The sequence below is a fragment of the Ipomoea triloba genome, chromosome 14, assembly GCF_003576645.1.
Source record: "Ipomoea triloba cultivar NCNSP0323 chromosome 14, ASM357664v1".
NCBI lineage: Eukaryota > Viridiplantae > Streptophyta > Magnoliopsida > Solanales > Convolvulaceae > Ipomoea > Ipomoea triloba.
This window is the reverse complement of record NC_044929.1, coordinates 23,303,667-23,324,355: the sequence shown is the minus strand read 5'-3', so window position 1 is coordinate 23,324,355 and position 20,689 is coordinate 23,303,667. Positions and strand designations below refer to the sequence as shown.

At 40.2% G+C, this 20,689-nt stretch overlaps 3 protein-coding genes across 3 annotated transcripts; 2 read left to right on the top strand and 1 right to left on the bottom strand.

The window, feature by feature from the left end:
- Positions 1–10: 10 nt before the first annotated feature.
- Positions 11–4,965, top strand: LOC116004139. Its single transcript, XM_031244069.1, has 3 exons — positions 11–91; positions 326–388; positions 4,655–4,965. Exons 1-3 carry the CDS (start codon positions 79–81, stop codon positions 4,963–4,965), a joined length of 387 nt encoding a protein of 128 aa, XP_031099929.1. The 5' UTR covers positions 11–78.
- Positions 553–1,245, bottom strand: LOC116004283 (protein SENESCENCE-ASSOCIATED GENE 21, mitochondrial-like). The gene is made up of 2 exons (XM_031244259.1): positions 1,054–1,245; positions 553–962 (listed from the first exon to the last, which is right to left on the bottom strand). The coding sequence occupies exons 1-2, from the start codon at positions 1,119–1,121 to the stop codon at positions 740–742; spliced, it is 291 nt and encodes a 96-aa protein (XP_031100119.1). The 5' UTR covers positions 1,122–1,245; the 3' UTR covers positions 553–739.
- On the top strand, positions 4,671–19,645 carry LOC116004278 (gamma-tubulin complex component 4). The gene is made up of 17 exons (XM_031244253.1): positions 4,671–4,945; positions 5,326–5,547; positions 5,643–5,934; positions 6,231–6,367; positions 6,911–7,009; positions 7,288–7,405; positions 7,781–8,050; positions 8,220–8,300; positions 8,372–8,455; positions 8,537–8,623; positions 8,847–8,902; positions 8,992–9,186; positions 18,133–18,358; positions 18,487–18,575; positions 18,699–18,852; positions 19,000–19,122; positions 19,214–19,645. Exons 2-17 carry the CDS (start codon positions 5,378–5,380, stop codon positions 19,265–19,267), a joined length of 2,235 nt encoding a protein of 744 aa, XP_031100113.1. The 5' UTR covers positions 4,671–4,945; positions 5,326–5,377; the 3' UTR covers positions 19,268–19,645.
- The last annotated feature ends 1,044 nt before the right edge of the window (positions 19,646–20,689 follow it).

The window sequence follows — 20,689 nt, the reverse complement described above, 5'->3', positions numbered from 1 at the left end:
TTGTTTACTGCACAGTCTCGTAGATTTTGCAGATAAGACGTCAGTACAATCTCGTTTTGTGCAACCACCGCCCCTTTAATGCTGCCGTTTGGTAATTGGTAAACATGGCAGTGCATGCTTTCTTTTTTTCCACACCACGTGCTATCATGCGCTAAAGTAACGCATATTTTAATTTGGGCCTTAACCGGCCCACCCAATTCCTGCCTTCTCAGTGGATAATAACATAAGAGTTTTGGGCCGTGTGATGGTTCCATGGTCCAAGTCCTCACTGGCCCATTAGGCCCATAGCCCGGACTAAACGATTGCTTTTGTCTTCTTGTGACAGGCCCACCAGCTTCAATGGCGTTACTGTTAGAAACTGCAAATTCTGTTCCAGTTGCTGAACATTGTAAGAATCTCTGTTTCTCTGATTGTATTATTATTAGCTTCTGCGGTAAGAATCTCTGTTTCTCTGTTAGTATTATTAGAATTGCGTATGTAGTTTGCAGTTGTTTGGTTCTTTACTGTTCCTGTTTATTCTTCAAACAACTCTACATGGAATTGAAGAATCTGTTTTCATCAAATGCTAGGCAGTAGGTATTAGGTAATTCTATTAAGAAGCCGGAGAAAAGAAAAAGAAACACATATCCATTCTATTCTTTCCCGGAACCAGTATATGTCTGGGCGGGGTTGCTAGGAAAGGAAGTAAACATCATATCAGTGGAACAACATAGTATTAGGAATGTAGTAAATATGTGGTTTAATGTCGTCTAGTGGTGTTCTTCAAGAGCATCTGACGCAGCTCGGCAGCGTCGACCTCGTTAGCGTGGCTCTCCGGTCTGTAGTATCCGGTCACGGGATCCGGAATCCAGGAGGTGGTGCTCTTCCCCGATTCATCCCCTCCTTTCTTCAGCATCGCGTTGCTCCTCCCTGCTACGCCGGAAACAGACCCCTGCGCCGCCGCTGCCGCCGCCTTATAGCTCCTGCATTAAAACAAATCATCCAAACGTTTCATAAACCAATTCATGAAATCCCCTGTTTTCTTGATCTAATAACGCCAATACTTAAATATACCTGGAAACAGAGACTTTGTCCAGCACAAAAGCAGAGACGAACTTGGCGTTGGAGATAGAACGAGCCATCGGAGAATTGACGGTGGTGCCGCGGCGGAAGGTTTAGCTATGGCTTTACTCTCTCCCGCTGCGGCGAGCCGAAACCTGTTGTCTCTTTAGTTTGGTCTCTAGGGTTGGAGGAGTGAGGATTCTGGAGAAATAAGCGTGCATTTATATAGGCGTTGAGAGGCAGAGTGCGACCGCTAGATTCTTTGTTTTGTGGGTTTACAGGAACTGGGCCCGTTCTCGTCAATGGCGGTTTCTTTCTCTATTTTTTTAATTGCAAAGATATCATAAATTTCATGAACGTAGAGGTTTATGATGTCATAATCATCGTGTGTGCTATCATTCAGTCCACGCAAATATTTGTGTTTTAAGCATATATTGCACTATCATCAAATGGCGATTTTGTTTCTAGAATTGTTGAACATGATTCGTTATACATATCATAATAATATCGTTAAGATATGTAAGAATCATGTTATTAAATAAGGATGTGAAGCACTCACCACATCTTTGATCAACTAGTATAAGATAAAGTTCTTGATGAATACCCTGAGTAGGGTACCTGGAGACTCCTGTATTTAGAACTTGCCGATCGACTTCCTTTTTTCATTGATGGGTCAGGTACGAATGCCCGAGCAACCCAATTGATGTAGGTAGTATGGTCGCGGTACCCAACTGAGTGTGGCACTCGAAGGCGGCGAGCCCAAGGATTCGGTGGGATTCTTTCATAATTTATATTAGGCAGTATTTATGGCGATTTAAGCAGTTTAACTGTTGAAGTAGCTTTTTAAAGTTAAATTTGTTGATTTCTTCCTTATTTCATTCTCATTAATATTGTATAAATACCCATGGTCACATTGTAAAGGGTTCTGATTTTAATGCAAAATGCATTTATTCTGTCAAATTGTTCTTGTGTTTTTACTTCGTTATTTCTCCATTTTTACGTGTTGGCGCCGCCATAAAACCAACAGTTCTCATATACTTTTTAAACTTCAGTGGGGACATGGACTCTTTGTGTTTCAATAGGTTAAAAAATTATGTATGAATAGATATTACATTATAATAGAATCAGTAATATTTAAAAAAAAATATGAGTTAAGTTTTCCTTCTTAGAAAATGCAAATGGTAAGACATCTCATCCGACCAAAAATTTCTATCTTCGATATGCCATACACACCTAAAAGAACCAATGCTTGAGGTGGATAGCATCTCTAATCATCATCTTCAGAAGGCATCTTTAATCTGCAGCATTATTTTCATTAAACGTACCATTTTTAATTGTTGTTAAAAATCATATAAGTGCGTTTGGCCACCTTAGGAGTTGGGTAGAACCTCGGCCAACCGGACAAGTTGTTGGAGTTATCAGTTACGTCCCATTATGGGTGGTGCAGTTTACACGGGAGTCCGAAGGGAATAATGTTTCCCATGTGCCACCTCGTACATATGCTCCGATATCAAATTAACGTCCGATCGTCACGCAGCGACATATCAATTCCCAACACAAATATTATTATATTATATAAAATAATTAACGGAGCATATATGATATATGATTGTGGTCTAACTTTATCAATAATTTAAGGATGAGTGCATACCCTTTCTGAAACCGCAAGGGACGCGCCACCGCCCTTCATGATTCTCTCAATGTTAATCATATCATAACATTACATTATCTTACTCCCCACTTTCTCAGTGCTTTGAGGTGCGTGTTGCTATTTCAATCTATACACAACATTATACTTTGAAACAATTATTTTAATTTTTTATAGAAAATATATTTTATTGTTTTGTTTTTATTTTTTTAAATTTAGGTGATCCTAATATCGTCAGTATAGTTAGACCTTTGGGTCTTTTTTTATTTTTATTTTATTTTTTATATACATGTTGTTTATAGTGGATTTGAATCCCATATTGTCGCCTCCCGTCATAACCTCTAAATTAGGTGATGAACCAACTATGCTAAATTCTGGTAGTATTTTACTTTTATTTGAATGATGAGGTTATAGACCTGGGAGATATTCATTGGTGCCAAATAAATTCCAAAAACCTTTCCATCAAGTCCTTATCAGTTCTCCCAACTCCCCAATTGTCAGCCATATATATATATATATATATATATATATATTTGTAGATTACATGATCACTGCTTTATGTTGCACCAATCTCTTGCGATTGAATCTCTTTCTGAAATTGGTGTGGCTGATAGAAATTGTTGTTGTTATTATTATTATTATTATTGTTATTATTATTATTATTATTATTATTATTTGTGAACAATATAATACACTTGAAAGTTTGTTTAGATTGTGTTTAAAGTACAACTAGACAAATATCTAAAATAAATTTATGTTTTATTTTAATAATAGCTGCAATGTAAATTATGGATTTAACTTGTTGTAGATGTACAAATATGTTCATATTGTTAATATTATTATGTAAGTATGATTTACTTTCTCCATCCTAAAGTTGTAAGAGTTGTTTAAATAGACTAATTTGTTGTTCGCAACAAGACAAAGTCAAAGATATTGGTTATGTAATAGGAACTAGGAAGCTATGGCTTCAATAGCAACCGGACATGTGTTGAGGCCAACCTACATGTTATCATATTACGTGTCCTTATTTTTGCTTATAATATTGCACCGTTTATAGTGATGTTGCTATGAATTTGATAGGACCGTAACCTAAATTTGTTCAACTATAATTTATTTGCAACCACATAAAAACAATAATATATTAATAAAACATATCTATATATATAACAACATCAACATTGCGACAGGCCAGAGCACTAATATACAGACGGCTTCCCTAGTCGTAATATTGCATCCATGATCCACTAAGCCATGTAACCCTTCAGCCCATGTTAAGCTCTAGAGCCCAACCAAAGGCCTAGTGAGTTGGGTCACAATAGCAACAATCTCAAATTTTGCAAAATGACTGTGCTGGAATAGGGCCTATTTTGACACACAACAACAAAGCATTCATTATACGGTGGACTATGGTCTCAAAATGTCGCAGTTTTATTAAGTAAAGAAATAGTTGTCGTGGAAGTCTTAACGGGACTCCATAAATGAAAGAACAGTTTATCTTAAAAGATACTGCCTCACATTTATTTTTATATTATTAAATGAAACTGTAGTTATTCAAAATGAAACTGTAGTTGTGTTGAAATGAAACTGCAGTGTATATAAAATGAAACTGAATAACAATTTCATATATTTGAGTGTATATTATCCAATGAAACTGTAGTTATATTGAATGAAACTGTAGTTAAATCGAAAAAGAATTGTAATTGTGTTGAATGGAAACTGCAGTGTATATAAAATGAAACTAAATATGCTATACACAGAGTTAAATGGCGTGAAAGGGAGCCGTTTCAACCGTTTATTTTCATTAATCAAAACCACGTCATTTGTGTATTTTTTGAGATTTAATTAGTATTGTGTCAGTTGTGTGTATTTTTTTTGCAACCTTGTGTGTATTGTTTGAAAAAAATTTAAATACAACGACAACGTTTTGGGGAAAAAAACTCAGCTCTGCTCTCTCACCCTCCACAGCTCCACCCTCGATTAAAGTTTCAGACCGCCATCGCTTCAGCCTTCAGACCTTCAGTGCTTCGCCTTCTGCAATTCTACCCCTTCAGGCTTTACAGGGAAGGACCTTTAGCAAGCAGTTAGCGAATCAGCGAGTCCTCTTCAGAACTCAGCAGTTCGTTCGCCGTACGCGGGCTGAGACCACTGCCCACCATGGTATGAAAACCTTTTGGGAATTCACTCAAATCGTGGCACTTAGAAGTTCAAATTTGACGATGGAGCTGGAAAAATTGCACCCGGCTTGTGTATGTGAAGGTATACTGCTTCAGCTGTAATATGAGTTGTAGCATTGTGTATATTCTCCATTAAATTGAAATGGGCATAGAAGTTTTATCGCGATAAGGTTGCATTATAGGTGCTTGTATGAATGCCTAAATGGGATACAACTTTTTGGTCTCTCAGCATTTTGTATGAGATATGAATCCTGTGATTACCTTGGATGGAATTTTATGAAACTCCATACTGTTTTTATCAATGAATCCAATATGGTTTGTTTTTATGGTTGCTAAGATATTTTTTCTTTGAATTACACTACTTGGGATCTGAAAATAAATTATAAATGAGTTTGAACTATAAAACAATATGCATACTTTGATAGTTTGCCTTGAAACTGAGCACTGTTTAAATTTATTCAGTACTGGGGTGAGTGAGACACTGCAGAAAGAAGACGGTTGGAAGTCTAGCACAATGCTGCACGAACTCTTATTGGCCCTATTAGGTTATACTGGAGATCTCATCATTGATAAAAGAGAGCACCAGCAATCACTTCGTGTTCAGTTGTCCCCTGACACGCCTATTGCTGAAGAGCCTACCTTTGTACTCGCTCCTGATCTCTCCTTCATCCAACCCAGTGAAAGGTACACTTATTTCTTAAACAGATCTCTGAGTTAACAATCTGTCCATTCTTACTTTATATCCAATTTTTATTTGGTCGACTTCACTCTTGATGCAGGGATGTAATTGAGAAGATAATTGCACTAGGTTTTTATTACCGGGAGCTTGATAGGTTTGCAACTAAGTCACGTAATTTGAGCTGGATTAGGTCCAGCAATGAATCGCCATTGGCTAGAGCTTCTGAACTGTCAAAAGGGAAAAAAGAGAAACAGAGTGTATACAGGAGAGCCATTGCCAATGGAATTGTTGAGGTGTTGTCAGTTTATAGGTCTGCTGTTCTGCATATTGAGCAGAAATTCCTGTCTGATTCATTACCTATTTTAGCAACGCTTACCCACGGTCTCAATAAGGTCAGTTATTGGATTCCTTGCCACAAAATATGGAATTTCTGTAGAATGATGAAGCAAGGCAAAGCACATATAACATATCTGTGTGCATGCTTTTGGAATTATATGTTTACAAATTCAAAGTTGTTTGCTTTCATGTCGATTTATGACATATATTTGTAGCATAATTGCACGCCTGCTGTTAAGTGTCCCATTTTTGGAATTTTAATAAGTAAATTTCAAATACATTGTTCTAGAATTTTTCTTTAAACACCCCTCTCCATGAATTCATTCACTAATTAATGCATTTTCACTTTTAGTTCTTTGTCCTTTTGCCTCCTCTTCATGAGCTCATTTTGGAGATTGAGCGCAATGGTGCTTGTGGAGGGAAGCTTCTCAATCTTCTGCACAAACGGTGTCACTGTGGCATTCCAGAATTGCAGACATGCATTCAAAGGTATAAACTTCTACTGCATTTATGTTAGGGAAAATGGTTGAATGTGCCCTTCTACTTTTAGCGAAAGTGCAATTGGGTACCTCAACTAAAAAATGTAATTAAGGCTTTGACCTCCCAATTTTATGCAATTAGGTTCCAATTTTTCACCAAATGATAACAATTTGGTTAAATATATTGACTGTTATCTTTTTGTCAAGATTAAAATTATTAGGCAAGTCAATATATTTAAATGGATTGTCGTCATTATGTCAAGATTGGAACCTAGTTGCTGAAATTGTGAGTTTATAACTTCAGTTACACAAAATTGGAAGTTCAAAGCCTCTTTTTTTTTTTTTTTATTTTATTTTAGTTAAGATACCTAATTGCTCTTTTTGCTAAAAGTATGAGGGCATATTTGACCCTTTTCCTTTTATGTTGTGATGACTTGTTACGTCCATATCTTTCTTACTTCCCTCCTTTTAGTTCAAAATTTCCAAGTCTCTTTTGAAATTTTTTCTCTGAATTTTATGTTCACACCGATTCCCTCTTTCACTTGAATTGTAGGCTTCTTTGGCATGGGCATCAAGTCATGTATAATCAACTTATGTCTTGGATGGTATATGGGATTCTTCATGACCCATACAGAGAATTTTTTATTGGAAGGTAATGTTCACCCTTGAAGGTGATTTCTGTATTTCCATTCTTTTACTTTATTAAATTTTGTTATGCCTTAAAATTTTGTTGAGAGAATTTTTTTTTTCTTTTGTTGCATATGGGTTGCAGCTTTGCCCCTTTTTTCTTAGATTATGTGAGTAGCATGCTATGGATTTCACAGCCCTTTTCAGTGGTTATTCTAGGATGTACAAGTTGCAGTAATTGTTGCTTTATCTATTTATCAAGGAGTTGTAGGCATATATGTATAGCTGTATTTTTCTTTTCAGGCAGGATGACAAGGATTCAGAGACAGACTCAGGTTCAGATGTGCTTGAGAAGTTGGCACACTTGTCAACTAGTGATGTTTCTCTATCTGATTGGCACTTGGGCTTCCATATCTCACTGGTATCTTAAGATTGCATTGTTTTATTTAATAGCTTCTGTTTCAATAATATTCTGGTATATATTTTGGTGATTGTTGTCACCCTGTGTTTCTTTTTCTTTTTGAATATAAGGGAAGATATAATTGTGATTGGAAAACTCAAATAGAGGATTTATTATATATTTGGTTATAGAAAACTCTGTGATTTCCCAAACATTGAGTAAAAACTTGCTTCTATTACATAAGTGTTGGCATAGAAATTTCTAATGTTAAATATCAAATCTTGATCAGACAGTCATGACTACTCTTTTTCATCCAGCCTGCTATTTGTTGCACCTAAAACATCTGAAATTTCGTGCATTTAAATCTTTTTTTTTTTATTTTTTTTATTTTTACAGGATATGCTTCCAGATTATATTCCCATGGGTGTTGGAGAGTCTATTTGTTTTGCTGGAAAGGCTGTCAGGGTTCTTCGAAATCCTAGTCCTACTTTTCAATTTGATAGTGTAGTATCACATCAGCAGACACAAAGAGGTTCACAAAAGAGCCAAGAATTCACTGAGAAGATTTCTTCCCAGAAGAACTCAGTGGATGTTCAGTCAGTTGGAGAAGATTTACTCCCACAGTCTGAGGCTGATAAGATTGAATCCTTGCTTCAAGACTTAAAGGTCTTATAGACTAACCCAGCTGATTTTGCAAACAGTATCTTGGCCTCCTGAAAGCTAGATGTCCATATTTGATTGCCATTTTTTTGAAGGATTTTCTATTGTTGTAGTAATGACTTTTATTCTTGTGTTTTTTGTGTGCTTAGGCTAAAATGTTGGTTACCTTGTGTAGGAGTCATCAGAGTTCCACAAAAGATCATTTGAAACTGCTATTGACTCAATTAAAGCAATTGCCGCTAGTCATCTTTGGCAGGTGCCAATTTGCAAAACTTAATACCTATCTCTTTTTTGGATAACCCTGTAAAATTTCCTTTAATTTTGCAGCTTGTAGTTGTACGTGCGGATTTAAATGGCCACTTAAAAGCCCTTAAAGACTATTTTCTTTTAGCGAAAGGTGATTTCTTCCAGGTAAGTAATATTCTTAACTACTCATATAGTTCTTAGTAAGCAATCCATTGGTTGCTAAAATATTGTGCACTAATCTGCCAGAGTTTCCTTGAGGAGAGTCGCCAGCTCATGCGTTTACCACCTCGCCAATCTACTGCAGAAGCTGATCTTATGGCCCCCTTCCAACTGGTAGGTGCATTTTCTAGACCACTTACCTCTGATGCATGTCTTGGAAAAAGGATTGACAAGTAATTTGAATGATTATCAAAGATTTCTGGCCTTTGTGATTACTGACTTTAATATTGACATATCGTTTATTTTTGCTATTTCCTGGCTTTTTCATCAATATGTTTCCCCAATTATAATTGCTGGATCTAGCTGCAAAATTGTAACAAGGATAACTGCTATGCAGGCTGCACTTAAGACTATTGGAGAAGAGGACAAATACTTTTCTAGAGTGTCTTTGCGGTTAGCTTCTGCTTAAAATTTCATAATTTCTGAGTGGAGATGTTTTTCAAGATTGTTGCTCAAAGAAACCTTCTGTTTTCCAACTCTAGGGTTCCTTCTTTTGGAATTCCTCTCAAATCGGCACAACTTGATTTGCCAAAGGCAAATGTAAATGCTGATGGGGATTTGGGAGGGCAAACTGATGGTTCTTTGGAGATGTCCCTTGATGGATGGGATGGCATTTCACTTGAATATTCTGTTGAATGGCCATTGCAGTTGTTCATTACACAGGAAGTCCTCTCAAAGTAAGACCAAGCACCTCTATTTCATTTTATTTTCTACTTTGTGAAGTCTGTGAATCTTGAGAGAATAATGTGTATTCATATATCTCAAAATAGTAGAACTGTACAGACTATCACTACTTATACAAAATAGAGGAAACCCTAATGGGCTTATCTATAAACGGGCTTTAGGGTTTAACACTCCCCCTCAAGCTGGAGAGTATAGATCATATGCTCCAAGCTTGTTACAAATATGCCTAACTCTAGGAGCCCTAAGAGACTTTGTTAGGATAACAGCCAACTGATCTGCAGAGTTGACAAAGCTAGTCTTGATACTCCCAGACACAATTTTCTCCCTGATAAAGTGGCAGTCAACTTCAATATGTTTAGTCCTCTCATGAAAGACTGGATTTGAGGCAATATGAAGAGCTGCTTAGTTGTCACATATTAAAGTCATTTGAGCTACTTGGCCACACTGTAACTCTTGAAGTAAATGCTTCAGCCATATCAACTCACACGTGACAAGAGCCATAGCACGGTATTCAGCTTCAGCACTGGATCTAGCAACAACATCTTGTTTCTTACTCTTCCAAGATATAAGATTACCACCAATGAGTACACAGTAACCTGAGGTAGATCGTCGGTCAAAAGGACAACCAGCCCAATCTGCATCAGAATATCCCACAACTTGAGCATGTCCTCTATCTTCATACAGTAAACCTTGCCCTGGGGCTCTTTTGATCTACCTCAGAACCCGAACAGCAGCATCCCAATGCGTATCACAAGGACTTTCAAGGAACTGACTTAATACACTGACTGCAAAGGAAATGTCTGGTCGAGTGATTGTGAGATAATTCAATTTCCCGATTAGTCTCCTGTATCTCTCTCGGTTAGGCAATGGCTCCCCCTGTCCTGGTAGAAGTTTAACATTTGGATCCATTGGATTATCCACAGGTCTACAATCCAACAAACCAGTTTCTTCTAGAATATCCAAAGCATACTTCCTTTGAGAGATAACTATACCACTGTGAGACTGAGCTACTTCAATACCAAGAAAATATTTCAGCTTGCCCAAGTCCTTAGTCTGGAATCGACTGAAGAGATACTCTTTCAGCTTGGATATGCCTTCTTGATCACTTCCTGTAATAACAATGTCATCTACATACACAACAAGATATATGCATTTCCCACTAGAATGGCGATAGAACACAGAATGATCAACTTCACTTCGAACCATACCAAACTCACACACCACTGAGCTAAATCTCCCAAACCAAGCTCGTGGAGACTACTTTAAACCATACAAAGAGCGGCGAAGCTTACAAACCAAGCCAGAAGACTCCACCTGAGCAACAAACCCAGGTGGTTGCTCCATATAAACTTCCTCTTTAAGATCGCCATGGAGGAAAGCATTCTTGATATCCAACTGGTGTAGGTCCCAATGATTAATGGCAGCCAGAGACAACAACAAGCGGACTGATGCAATCTTAGCTACAGGAGAAAAAGTATCAGTATAATCCAAACCAAAGATCTGGGTATAGTCTTTAGCCACCAGCCTTGCTTTAAGGCGATCAATCTTACCACCAGGGCCCACCTTCACAGTATAAATCCATCGACATCCAACAACAGTCTTACCCATAGGGAGAGGTACCAACTCCCAAGTGCCACTGGATTGAAGAGCCTCCATTTCTGTCAACATGGCTTGGCACCAACCTGGATCTGAGAGAGCCTCACTAGTAGTCTTGGGTATATGCACAGAAGACAGATGAGACAGGAAGGCATAGTATGGGGAAGACACACGGTGATAGCTCAAGAAGGTATACATGGGATGGGGATTACGAGTAGAACGTGTACCTCTACGAAGATCAGTGGGTGCCTCAGTTGGATCAGTGACAGATTCCAGTGGAATTGGTAGAACCGTAGCAGGAGGATCAGATTGGCTGGGTGAGTCAACAGGAGTCTCAGCCGGTGTAGTGCGAGGACGGCGATGATAAACCTAAAGGGGGGGGGGGTTAGGAGCAGCTGGAGGATCAGGTGGAGGATCAGAACGTTGGGCAGCTGGAGGATTAGCTGGAGGACCAAGGTAAGGAATATGAAGGACTTCTCGACCGGTGTCTTTTGGAGAAGGCTGGAAGAAAGGGGATGACTCAATAAAGGTGACATCAGCAGACACAAAGTGCCTTTTGAGTGACGGAGAATAACACCTATAACCCTTTTGTAGCCTGGAATAGCCCAAAAACATACACTTAACGGCTTTAGGATCCATCTTTGACCGCCCTGGTGTCATGTTATGGACAAAACAAACACACCCAAAAACCCGAGGAGGAAGAGGAAAAAGATTAACAGAAGGATATACAATAGAGTATGGGGTAAGGTTGTTTAAAACAGAGGATGGCATGCGATTGATCAAATAACATGCAGTAAGGATAGCATCAGCCTAAAAATGAGAGGGAACATGATAATGCAATATCATAGTACGAGCAATTTCTACCAGATGCCTATTTTTTCTCTCAGCAACCCCGTTTTGCTGAGGTGTGTNGGTATTCAGCTTCAGCACTGGATCTAGCAACAACATCTTGTTTCTTACTCTTCCAAGATATAAGATTACCACCAATGAGTACACAGTAACCTGAGGTAGATCGTCGGTCAAAAGGACAACCAGCCCAATCTGCATCAGAATATCCCACAACTTGAGCATGTCCTCTATCTTCATACAGTAAACCTTGCCCTGGGGCTCTTTTGATCTACCTCAGAACCCGAACAGCAGCATCCCAATGCGTATCACAAGGACTTTCAAGGAACTGACTTAATACACTGACTGCAAAGGAAATGTCTGGTCGAGTGATTGTGAGATAATTCAATTTCCCGATTAGTCTCCTGTATCTCTCTCGGTTAGGCAATGGCTCCCCCTGTCCTGGTAGAAGTTTAACATTTGGATCCATTGGATTATCCACAGGTCTACAATCCAACAAACCAGTTTCTTCTAGAATATCCAAAGCATACTTCCTTTGAGAGATAACTATACCACTGTGAGACTGAGCTACTTCAATACCAAGAAAATATTTCAGCTTGCCCAAGTCCTTAGTCTGGAATCGACTGAAGAGATACTCTTTCAGCTTGGATATGCCTTCTTGATCACTTCCTGTAATAACAATGTCATCTACATACACAACAAGATATATGCATTTCCCACTAGAATGGCGATAGAACACAGAATGATCAACTTCACTTCGAACCATACCAAACTCACACACCACTGAGCTAAATCTCCCAAACCAAGCTCGTGGAGACTACTTTAAACCATACAAAGAGCGGCGAAGCTTACAAACCAAGCCAGAAGACTCCACCTGAGCAACAAACCCAGGTGGTTGCTCCATATAAACTTCCTCTTTAAGATCGCCATGGAGGAAAGCATTCTTGATATCCAACTGGTGTAGGTCCCAATGATTAATGGCAGCCAGAGACAACAACAAGCGGACTGATGCAATCTTAGCTACAGGAGAAAAAGTATCAGTATAATCCAAACCAAAGATCTGGGTATAGTCTTTAGCCACCAGCCTTGCTTTAAGGCGATCAATCTTACCACCAGGGCCCACCTTCACAGTATAAATCCATCGACATCCAACAACAGTCTTACCCATAGGGAGAGGTACCAACTCCCAAGTGCCACTGGATTGAAGAGCCTCCATTTCTGTCAACATGGCTTGGCACCAACCTGGATCTGAGAGAGCCTCACTAGTAGTCTTGGGTATATGCACAGAAGACAGATGAGACAGGAAGGCATAGTATGGGGAAGACACACGGTGATAGCTCAAGAAGGTATACATGGGATGGGGATTACGAGTAGAACGTGTACCTCTACGAAGATCAGTGGGTGCCTCAGTTGGATCAGTGACAGATTCCAGTGGAATTGGTAGAACCGTAGCAGGAGGATCAGATTGGCTGGGTGAGTCAACAGGAGTCTCAGCCGGTGTAGTGCGAGGACGGCGATGATAAACCTAAAGGGGGGGGGGGTTAGGAGCAGCTGGAGGATCAGGTGGAGGATCAGAACGTTGGGCAGCTGGAGGATTAGCTGGAGGACCAAGGTAAGGAATATGAAGGACTTCTCGACCGGTGTCTTTTGGAGAAGGCTGGAAGAAAGGGGATGACTCAATAAAGGTGACATCAGCAGACACAAAGTGCCTTTTGAGTGACGGAGAATAACACCTATAACCCTTTTGTAGCCTGGAATAGCCCAAAAACATACACTTAACGGCTTTAGGATCCATCTTTGACCGCCCTGGTGTCATGTTATGGACAAAACAAACACACCCAAAAACCCGAGGAGGAAGAGGAAAAAGATTAACAGAAGGATATACAATAGAGTATGGGGTAAGGTTGTTTAAAACAGAGGATGGCATGCGATTGATCAAATAACATGCAGTAAGGATAGCATCAGCCTAAAAATGAGAGGGAACATGATAATGCAATATCATAGTACGAGCAATTTCTACCAGATGCCTATTTTTTCTCTCAGCAACCCCGTTTTGCTGAGGTGTGTNCCTGGTAGAAGTTTAACATTTGGATCCATTGGATTATCCACAGGTCTACAATCCAACAAACCAGTTTCTTCTAGAATATCCAAAGCATACTTCCTTTGAGAGATAACTATACCACTGTGAGACTGAGCTACTTCAATACCAAGAAAATATTTCAGCTTGCCCAAGTCCTTAGTCTGGAATCGACTGAAGAGATACTCTTTCAGCTTGGATATGCCTTCTTGATCACTTCCTGTAATAACAATGTCATCTACATACACAACAAGATATATGCATTTCCCACTAGAATGGCGATAGAACACAGAATGATCAACTTCACTTCGAACCATACCAAACTCACACACCACTGAGCTAAATCTCCCAAACCAAGCTCGTGGAGACTACTTTAAACCATACAAAGAGCGGCGAAGCTTACAAACCAAGCCAGAAGACTCCACCTGAGCAACAAACCCAGGTGGTTGCTCCATATAAACTTCCTCTTTAAGATCGCCATGGAGGAAAGCATTCTTGATATCCAACTGGTGTAGGTCCCAATGATTAATGGCAGCCAGAGACAACAACAAGCGGACTGATGCAATCTTAGCTACAGGAGAAAAAGTATCAGTATAATCCAAACCAAAGATCTGGGTATAGTCTTTAGCCACCAGCCTTGCTTTAAGGCGATCAATCTTACCACCAGGGCCCACCTTCACAGTATAAATCCATCGACATCCAACAACAGTCTTACCCATAGGGAGAGGTACCAACTCCCAAGTGCCACTGGATTGAAGAGCCTCCATTTCTGTCAACATGGCTTGGCACCAACCTGGATCTGAGAGAGCCTCACTAGTAGTCTTGGGTATATGCACAGAAGACAGATGAGACAGGAAGGCATAGTATGGGGAAGACACACGGTGATAGCTCAAGAAGGTATACATGGGATGGGGATTACGAGTAGAACGTGTACCTCTACGAAGATCAGTGGGTGCCTCAGTTGGATCAGTGACAGATTCCAGTGGAATTGGTAGAACCGTAGCAGGAGGATCAGATTGGCTGGGTGAGTCAACAGGAGTCTCAGCCGGTGTAGTGCGAGGACGGCGATGATAAACCTAAAGGGGGGGGGGGTTAGGAGCAGCTGGAGGATCAGGTGGAGGATCAGAACGTTGGGCAGCTGGAGGATTAGCTGGAGGACCAAGGTAAGGAATATGAAGGACTTCTCGACCGGTGTCTTTTGGAGAAGGCTGGAAGAAAGGGGATGACTCAATAAAGGTGACATCAGCAGACACAAAGTGCCTTTTGAGTGACGGAGAATAACACCTATAACCCTTTTGTAGCCTGGAATAGCCCAAAAACATACACTTAACGGCTTTAGGATCCATCTTTGACCGCCCTGGTGTCATGTTATGGACAAAACAAACACACCCAAAAACCCGAGGAGGAAGAGGAAAAAGATTAACAGAAGGATATACAATAGAGTATGGGGTAAGGTTGTTTAAAACAGAGGATGGCATGCGATTGATCAAATAACATGCAGTAAGGATAGCATCAGCCTAAAAATGAGAGGGAACATGATAATGCAATATCATAGTACGAGCAATTTCTACCAGATGCCTATTTTTTCTCTCAGCAACCCCGTTTTGCTGAGGTGTATGCCTATTTTTTCTCTCAGCAACCCCGTTTTGCTGAGGTGTGTAAGCACAGGACTTTTGGTGTAACATACCCCGAGATTGTGTGTAAGCACAGGACTTTTGGTGTAACATACCCCGAGATTGCATAAAGGTTTGGAAAGGAGCAGATAACATACCCCGAGATTGCATAAAGGTTTGGAAAGGAGCAGATAAATACTCTCGAGATTGCATAAAGGTTTGGAAAGGAGCAGATAAATACTCTTTGGATTGCATAAAGGTTTGGAAAGGAGCAGATAAATACTCTTTGCAATTGTCACTACGTAAAACACGAATGTGAGTACCAAATTGGGTTTGTATTTCATTGCAGAAATTCTGAAAGATTTTAAACAACTCAGAACGATTTCTCATTAGAAAAACCCAAGTACAACGTGAATAATCATCAATAAAGGTAACAAAATAATGAAAACCTAAGGTAGAATTGACTCGATAAGGACCCCAAATATCTGTATGCACTAAATCAAAGAGGGACATAGCCCGATTATTGACTCTTCTTGGAAAAGACTTACGGGATTGCTTTCCAAGATGACACGACTCGCAATCTAAAGACTCAACAGAGATACCCGGAACCCACGACTCGCAATCTAAAGACTCAACAGAGATACCCGGAACCATCCGCTCGCAATCTAAAGACTCAACAGAGATACCCGGAACCATCCGATTAAGTTTGGATGGCTCAACAGAGATACCCGGAACCATCCGATGAAGTTTGGATGGACTCGGATGACCAAGACGACTATGGATAAGCAAAGGTGGATCTGTGGATGCACTGGCAACAACACCCCCTCGCATGTAGTAAAGACCCTGTGACTCAAGCCCTGTGCCAATCACCTTCCCCGTACTGCGATCCTGCACAACAACCGAATCAGCACAAAAGGTTATAGAGCAGTTATGGGTACGGGTGATTTTACTCACAGAAATAAGGTTGAAAGGACTATTGGGCACATATAACACAGACTCTAAAGGGAAAGAGGGAATGGGTGAAGCCTGGCCAACACCAACAGCTGGAGTTTGGTGACCATTTGCTAAAGTAATCATGGGTAAAGTTTTAGAATGAGAAACATTAGACATAAGCGAGACATTACTAGAAATATGATCTCAGGCACCTGAATCCAGTATCCAAGTATTAGGAGTACTGGAATGAGAGAGACAAACGAGAGAGGAGGTACCAGTATTGGAGGAAGATGTGGTAGTGGCTTCTCGGGAGGCTTTAAACCGGAGGTACTCTTCATAGTCATTTGGGGCAGAACTACTGTGAGCCTGAGTCTCTGAACCAGTGGTCTGCACCATATTGACAGAACGTGAGGGCTTGCCATGCAGCTTCCAGCAGCGATCCTTGGTGTGCCCTACCTTGTTACAGTACTCACATCTACGGACACCACGACGACCACCATCGTTACTGGTATGTCCAGACAGCTCCTTCTCTGCTGTTCGAGAGACTAAAACAGAAGAATCTCCAATGGGCTCAACAGGAGGAGCAGATGCAACTCGGAGTAGTCTAGCAGCAGTCTCATTCAATGTGGGTACAGTAGGGCTAGCCAAAATCTGATCACGAACATGTGCAAGGTCAGGACTAAGGCTAGCCAGAGCAAACACCATAAAGAACTTGTCATACTGCTTAATGTGCTCATCAGCATCCTTCTTATGTGACATGAGATTATGGAATTCCTGTTGTATAGCTTCAACCTGGCCTAAGTATTCAGACATATTCGAATCAGCAACTCCACGATGATTAAGAACATTTGCGAATTTCGTGACTAGTGAATAGAGACCCTGAACATCATTGGTGTATAAACTCTTCGCTTTGTTCCACACCTCATAACAAGTCTCATAAGCCTTATAAATGTTATGGAGCTTAGGGTCAATTGACTGCCATAACATGTTTGTCAATAAGGCATCGACCTTCTCCCACTCATCCTTCTTTTCTTTAACATCTGCACCCTTCATATCTAAATGTTCAGACACTCCTTGCCCCTTAAACCACAATTTAACAGATGCAGCCCATGATGCATAGTTCTCACCCCCAACTAACTTATCAACCGTAATAATAGGGTAGGAAGTAAAGGAATGTGTAGATGATGCCATAATAGGTAAAACAAAGAAGGGAATACACTGTTTTGAAGAACTGGTCGGTTCGCCGGAAAAGTCGACGGCGGCGGACGGTGGCGGTGACCGGCGACGGCAGCGGAAACGAGCGACACTAGGAGATGCGTCTCCTCAATCCGAGTCCAATGGTGGCAACGGCAGCTCAATCGGAGATCGGAGGAAGGAGATATGGCCGGAAAACTCCTGGACTTCCCGGCGGCGGCGGCGGCGCGTGCGGCGGCGAACGGCGACCGGAGTTGGACCAGAATGCTCGCGAAGACGTTCCTGAGGGACCTGTGGTGTCAGATTGGAGAAAAAACCACGAGGCCGAAGTTGGAACGTGAATCAGTTCGCGATCTGCTGGACTTCCGGCGAGGCAGCGGCGGCGACGGCGGCGGCGGCGACGGCGGCGGCGGCGGGGATTGGGTCCTAGGGTTTAGGCTCTAATACCATGTGAATCTTGAGAGAATAATGTGTATTCATATATCTCAAAATAGTAGAACTGTACAGACTATCACTACTTATACAAAATAGAGGAAACCCTAATGGGCTTATCTATAAACGGGCTTTAGGGTTTAACAAAGTCTTAAGGTGAAACACATTTTTTCCTGATTTAACCTTATACCATCCATACACACTGCTAAGGTTTGTGAAAGTTGTGTTCTAATAACAATTTTCTCTAGATACCAACGAATTTTCCAGTACTTGCTCCGACTTAAGCGGACACAAATGGAACTGGAAAAATCATGGGCTTCTTCCATGCATCGAGATCACTCAGAATTTGCTAAGCACCGCAATGACCATTCAAAATCCCCAGCATCACAACATCGACGACAACATATTAGACCAATGTGGCATGTAAGAGAGCATATGGCTTTCTTGATAAAAAATCTTCAGTTCTATATTCAGGTAATCTGTGTGATTTCTAACTTCATTGTGGTACATGCTTTACACGGATATTGTATGCAAATGATGTATGCTATCATTATGAAATAGAAATCATAGCATGCCTATTTGACATTTCTTTAATTTCCCAGGTGGACGTTATAGAATCTCAGTGGAACGTTTTGCAGTCTCACATTCAGAATTCTCATGATTTCACAGAACTTGTGGGCTTCCATCAAGAGTAAGTAAAGAGGAAAGCTTAAGGTTATGGGGCAAATATAAGAATATGCTTATAATGTAGTGAATTCTGATTTTAGTTTAATGCTCACCACACCCCCACAATATGTACATGGTTGACTTGCAGGTACCTGGCTGCATTAATTTCACAATCTTTCTTGGATATTGGTTCTGTCTCGAGGATTCTGGATGGCATAATGAAACTTTGTTTGCAATTTTGCTGGAAGATGGAGAATCAGGAAGACAGTGGAAATACTGATGAGCTAGAGCATATCGCCGAGGTATGACTTGGCTCAAATAAAATGATTGTGACACCTATACTTGCACATTCTTTATCAATGGTCCTGTATCACATTTTCATGTAATTATACCATGCGCCTAGTTTTCTTTTCTTCTGACGGCACACATTGCTTGCTGAAATTCTTCAGGAATTTAACAAAAAATCAAACTCCTTATACACTATACTGCGAAGTAGCAGGCTTGCCGGGAGCCAAAGAGCGCCATTCCTGAGGCGTTTTCTTTTGCGCCTCAACTTCAATTCTTTCTTCGAGGTAAATATCCCAAGCAGAGCCGGGTTTCTAGCAGTTGAGTTGCATCTTCTTCAACAAAATCTGAACTTTGTTTGTTGTATGATCTCACCAGGTGACTGCAAGAGGCGTATTGAACGTTGTCAGGCCTCGCCCACACCTGCAATGACTGTGGTTTTCCACCGCTCCATAATTTGCATGAATTATTGAAGAACCAAACGCCCTCACCACTTCAATGGAAAATGCATGTAAAGCCATTTAACATTCCGTGACTTGACATGTATATAGGCATATAGCTTTGATAGAAAAAATGACTCATTCCAGATTTTGTCCACAAAAAAATGAAGAAAAAAGAAGAAGAAGAAGAAAGAACACTTTGTGTGACGTGTGTCCTAATTTATACTATGTGGGATCATGTTATGCCCAAGATCCTCTGCTTGCTTGCTAGCTGGTTTGACTGATTGATTGTATCTTAATTTGGTCAATTCTTGCCGAGTATCATCACATTGGCAATTAGTTGTCAATTTACTATTTTATTATTGGACTATTATACTGTGCAGTATTATAAATTATTTGTGAATCATATTAATGTACTCTAACTCATCATGGAGTCATGGACAGAAGATAACAGAAATGGGGCGATTCGTTTCACCAACACCCCATTTCCAAATTCCTACTCGTTTCGTTTTATTTACTCCTTATAAACTAAAAAATGACGATTAATATATGTGTGTATGTATGCAATATGAAATATAGTGCACAATAATATGAACATCTCATACATAAATATCTTTTAAATGTGTGTTATGTTAAAGAGTTTTGAATTAGACTCTCTTTTAATAAAAGTCAGTGAATTCGTTTCAGAATGTTCTAAGTGACTAAGTCAAATTTTCTTTGAAAAAGAGTTTGTGGAAGCAAATTGAGCTGAGTTAGTTACACATTAGTGAATAGTTGAATTAGACTTTTTATTGACAGAGTTTGTGAGGTGGCTTAATTTGGATTAGTTTTACAATAGTGCATTAGTGCGGATATAATTTAATCTAGATTTGGATTAGTTTTGTACACCACCCGATACAACCAAAAGGGGTTATCTTAGCTTGACAAAGGATACAAACTTGTAATCATAAAGTCACAGGTTTGAATCTTAGAGCAATCACAATAGTCTAGTTTTTTAGGTGCCAAATGAGAGTGAGAAGAGGGGGAAAAAAAAGGAGAAAAAGAAAAAAGAAAATCTAACACGAAATTAGGAAGAAAAAAAAAAAAAGGGCTAAGCAAGTAACTTGCCAGCTGACGTGCATAGCCTGGGCGCTTGCGTCTCCTTTACGCTGTCAGACGAAGAACTTTGTTTCCCTTTCTCAAAATGTGGACGACGCGTGTAGCCTGGGTGCTTGCGTCTCCTTTACGCTGTCAAACGAAGAGCTTTGTTTACCTTTCTCAAAATGTGGACATGTGTAGCCTGGGCGCCTACATCTCCTTTACGCTGTCAGACGAAGAGCTTTGTTTCCATTTCTCAAAATGTGGAAGCGTGTAGCCTGGGTGCTCCTTTACGCTGTCAGACAAAGAGCTTTGTTTCTCTTTCTCAAAATGTGGA

Excerpts from the sequence above, each read along its gene's own strand:
- LOC116004139 (XM_031244069.1), top strand. Across the intron at positions 389-4,654 it reads TGTTCCAGTTGCTGAACATT|CTCCACCCTCGATTAAAGTT; the intron begins GTAAGAATCTCT and ends CACCCTCCACAG.
- LOC116004283 (XM_031244259.1), bottom strand. The coding sequence starts at position 1,121 with ATGGCTCGTTCTATCTCCAACGCCAAGTTCGTCTCTGCTTTTGTGCTG. Across the intron at positions 963-1,053 it reads GACAAAGTCTCTGTTTCCAG|GAGCTATAAGGCGGCGGCAG; the intron begins GTATATTTAAGT and ends GTTTTAATGCAG.
- LOC116004278 (XM_031244253.1), top strand. The coding sequence starts at position 5,378 with ATGCTGCACGAACTCTTATTGGCCCTATTAGGTTATACTGGAGATCTC. Across the intron at positions 5,935-6,230 it reads TTACCCACGGTCTCAATAAG|TTCTTTGTCCTTTTGCCTCC; the intron begins GTCAGTTATTGG and ends TTTCACTTTTAG. Across the intron at positions 7,406-7,780 it reads TGGGCTTCCATATCTCACTG|GATATGCTTCCAGATTATAT; the intron begins GTATCTTAAGAT and ends TTATTTTTACAG.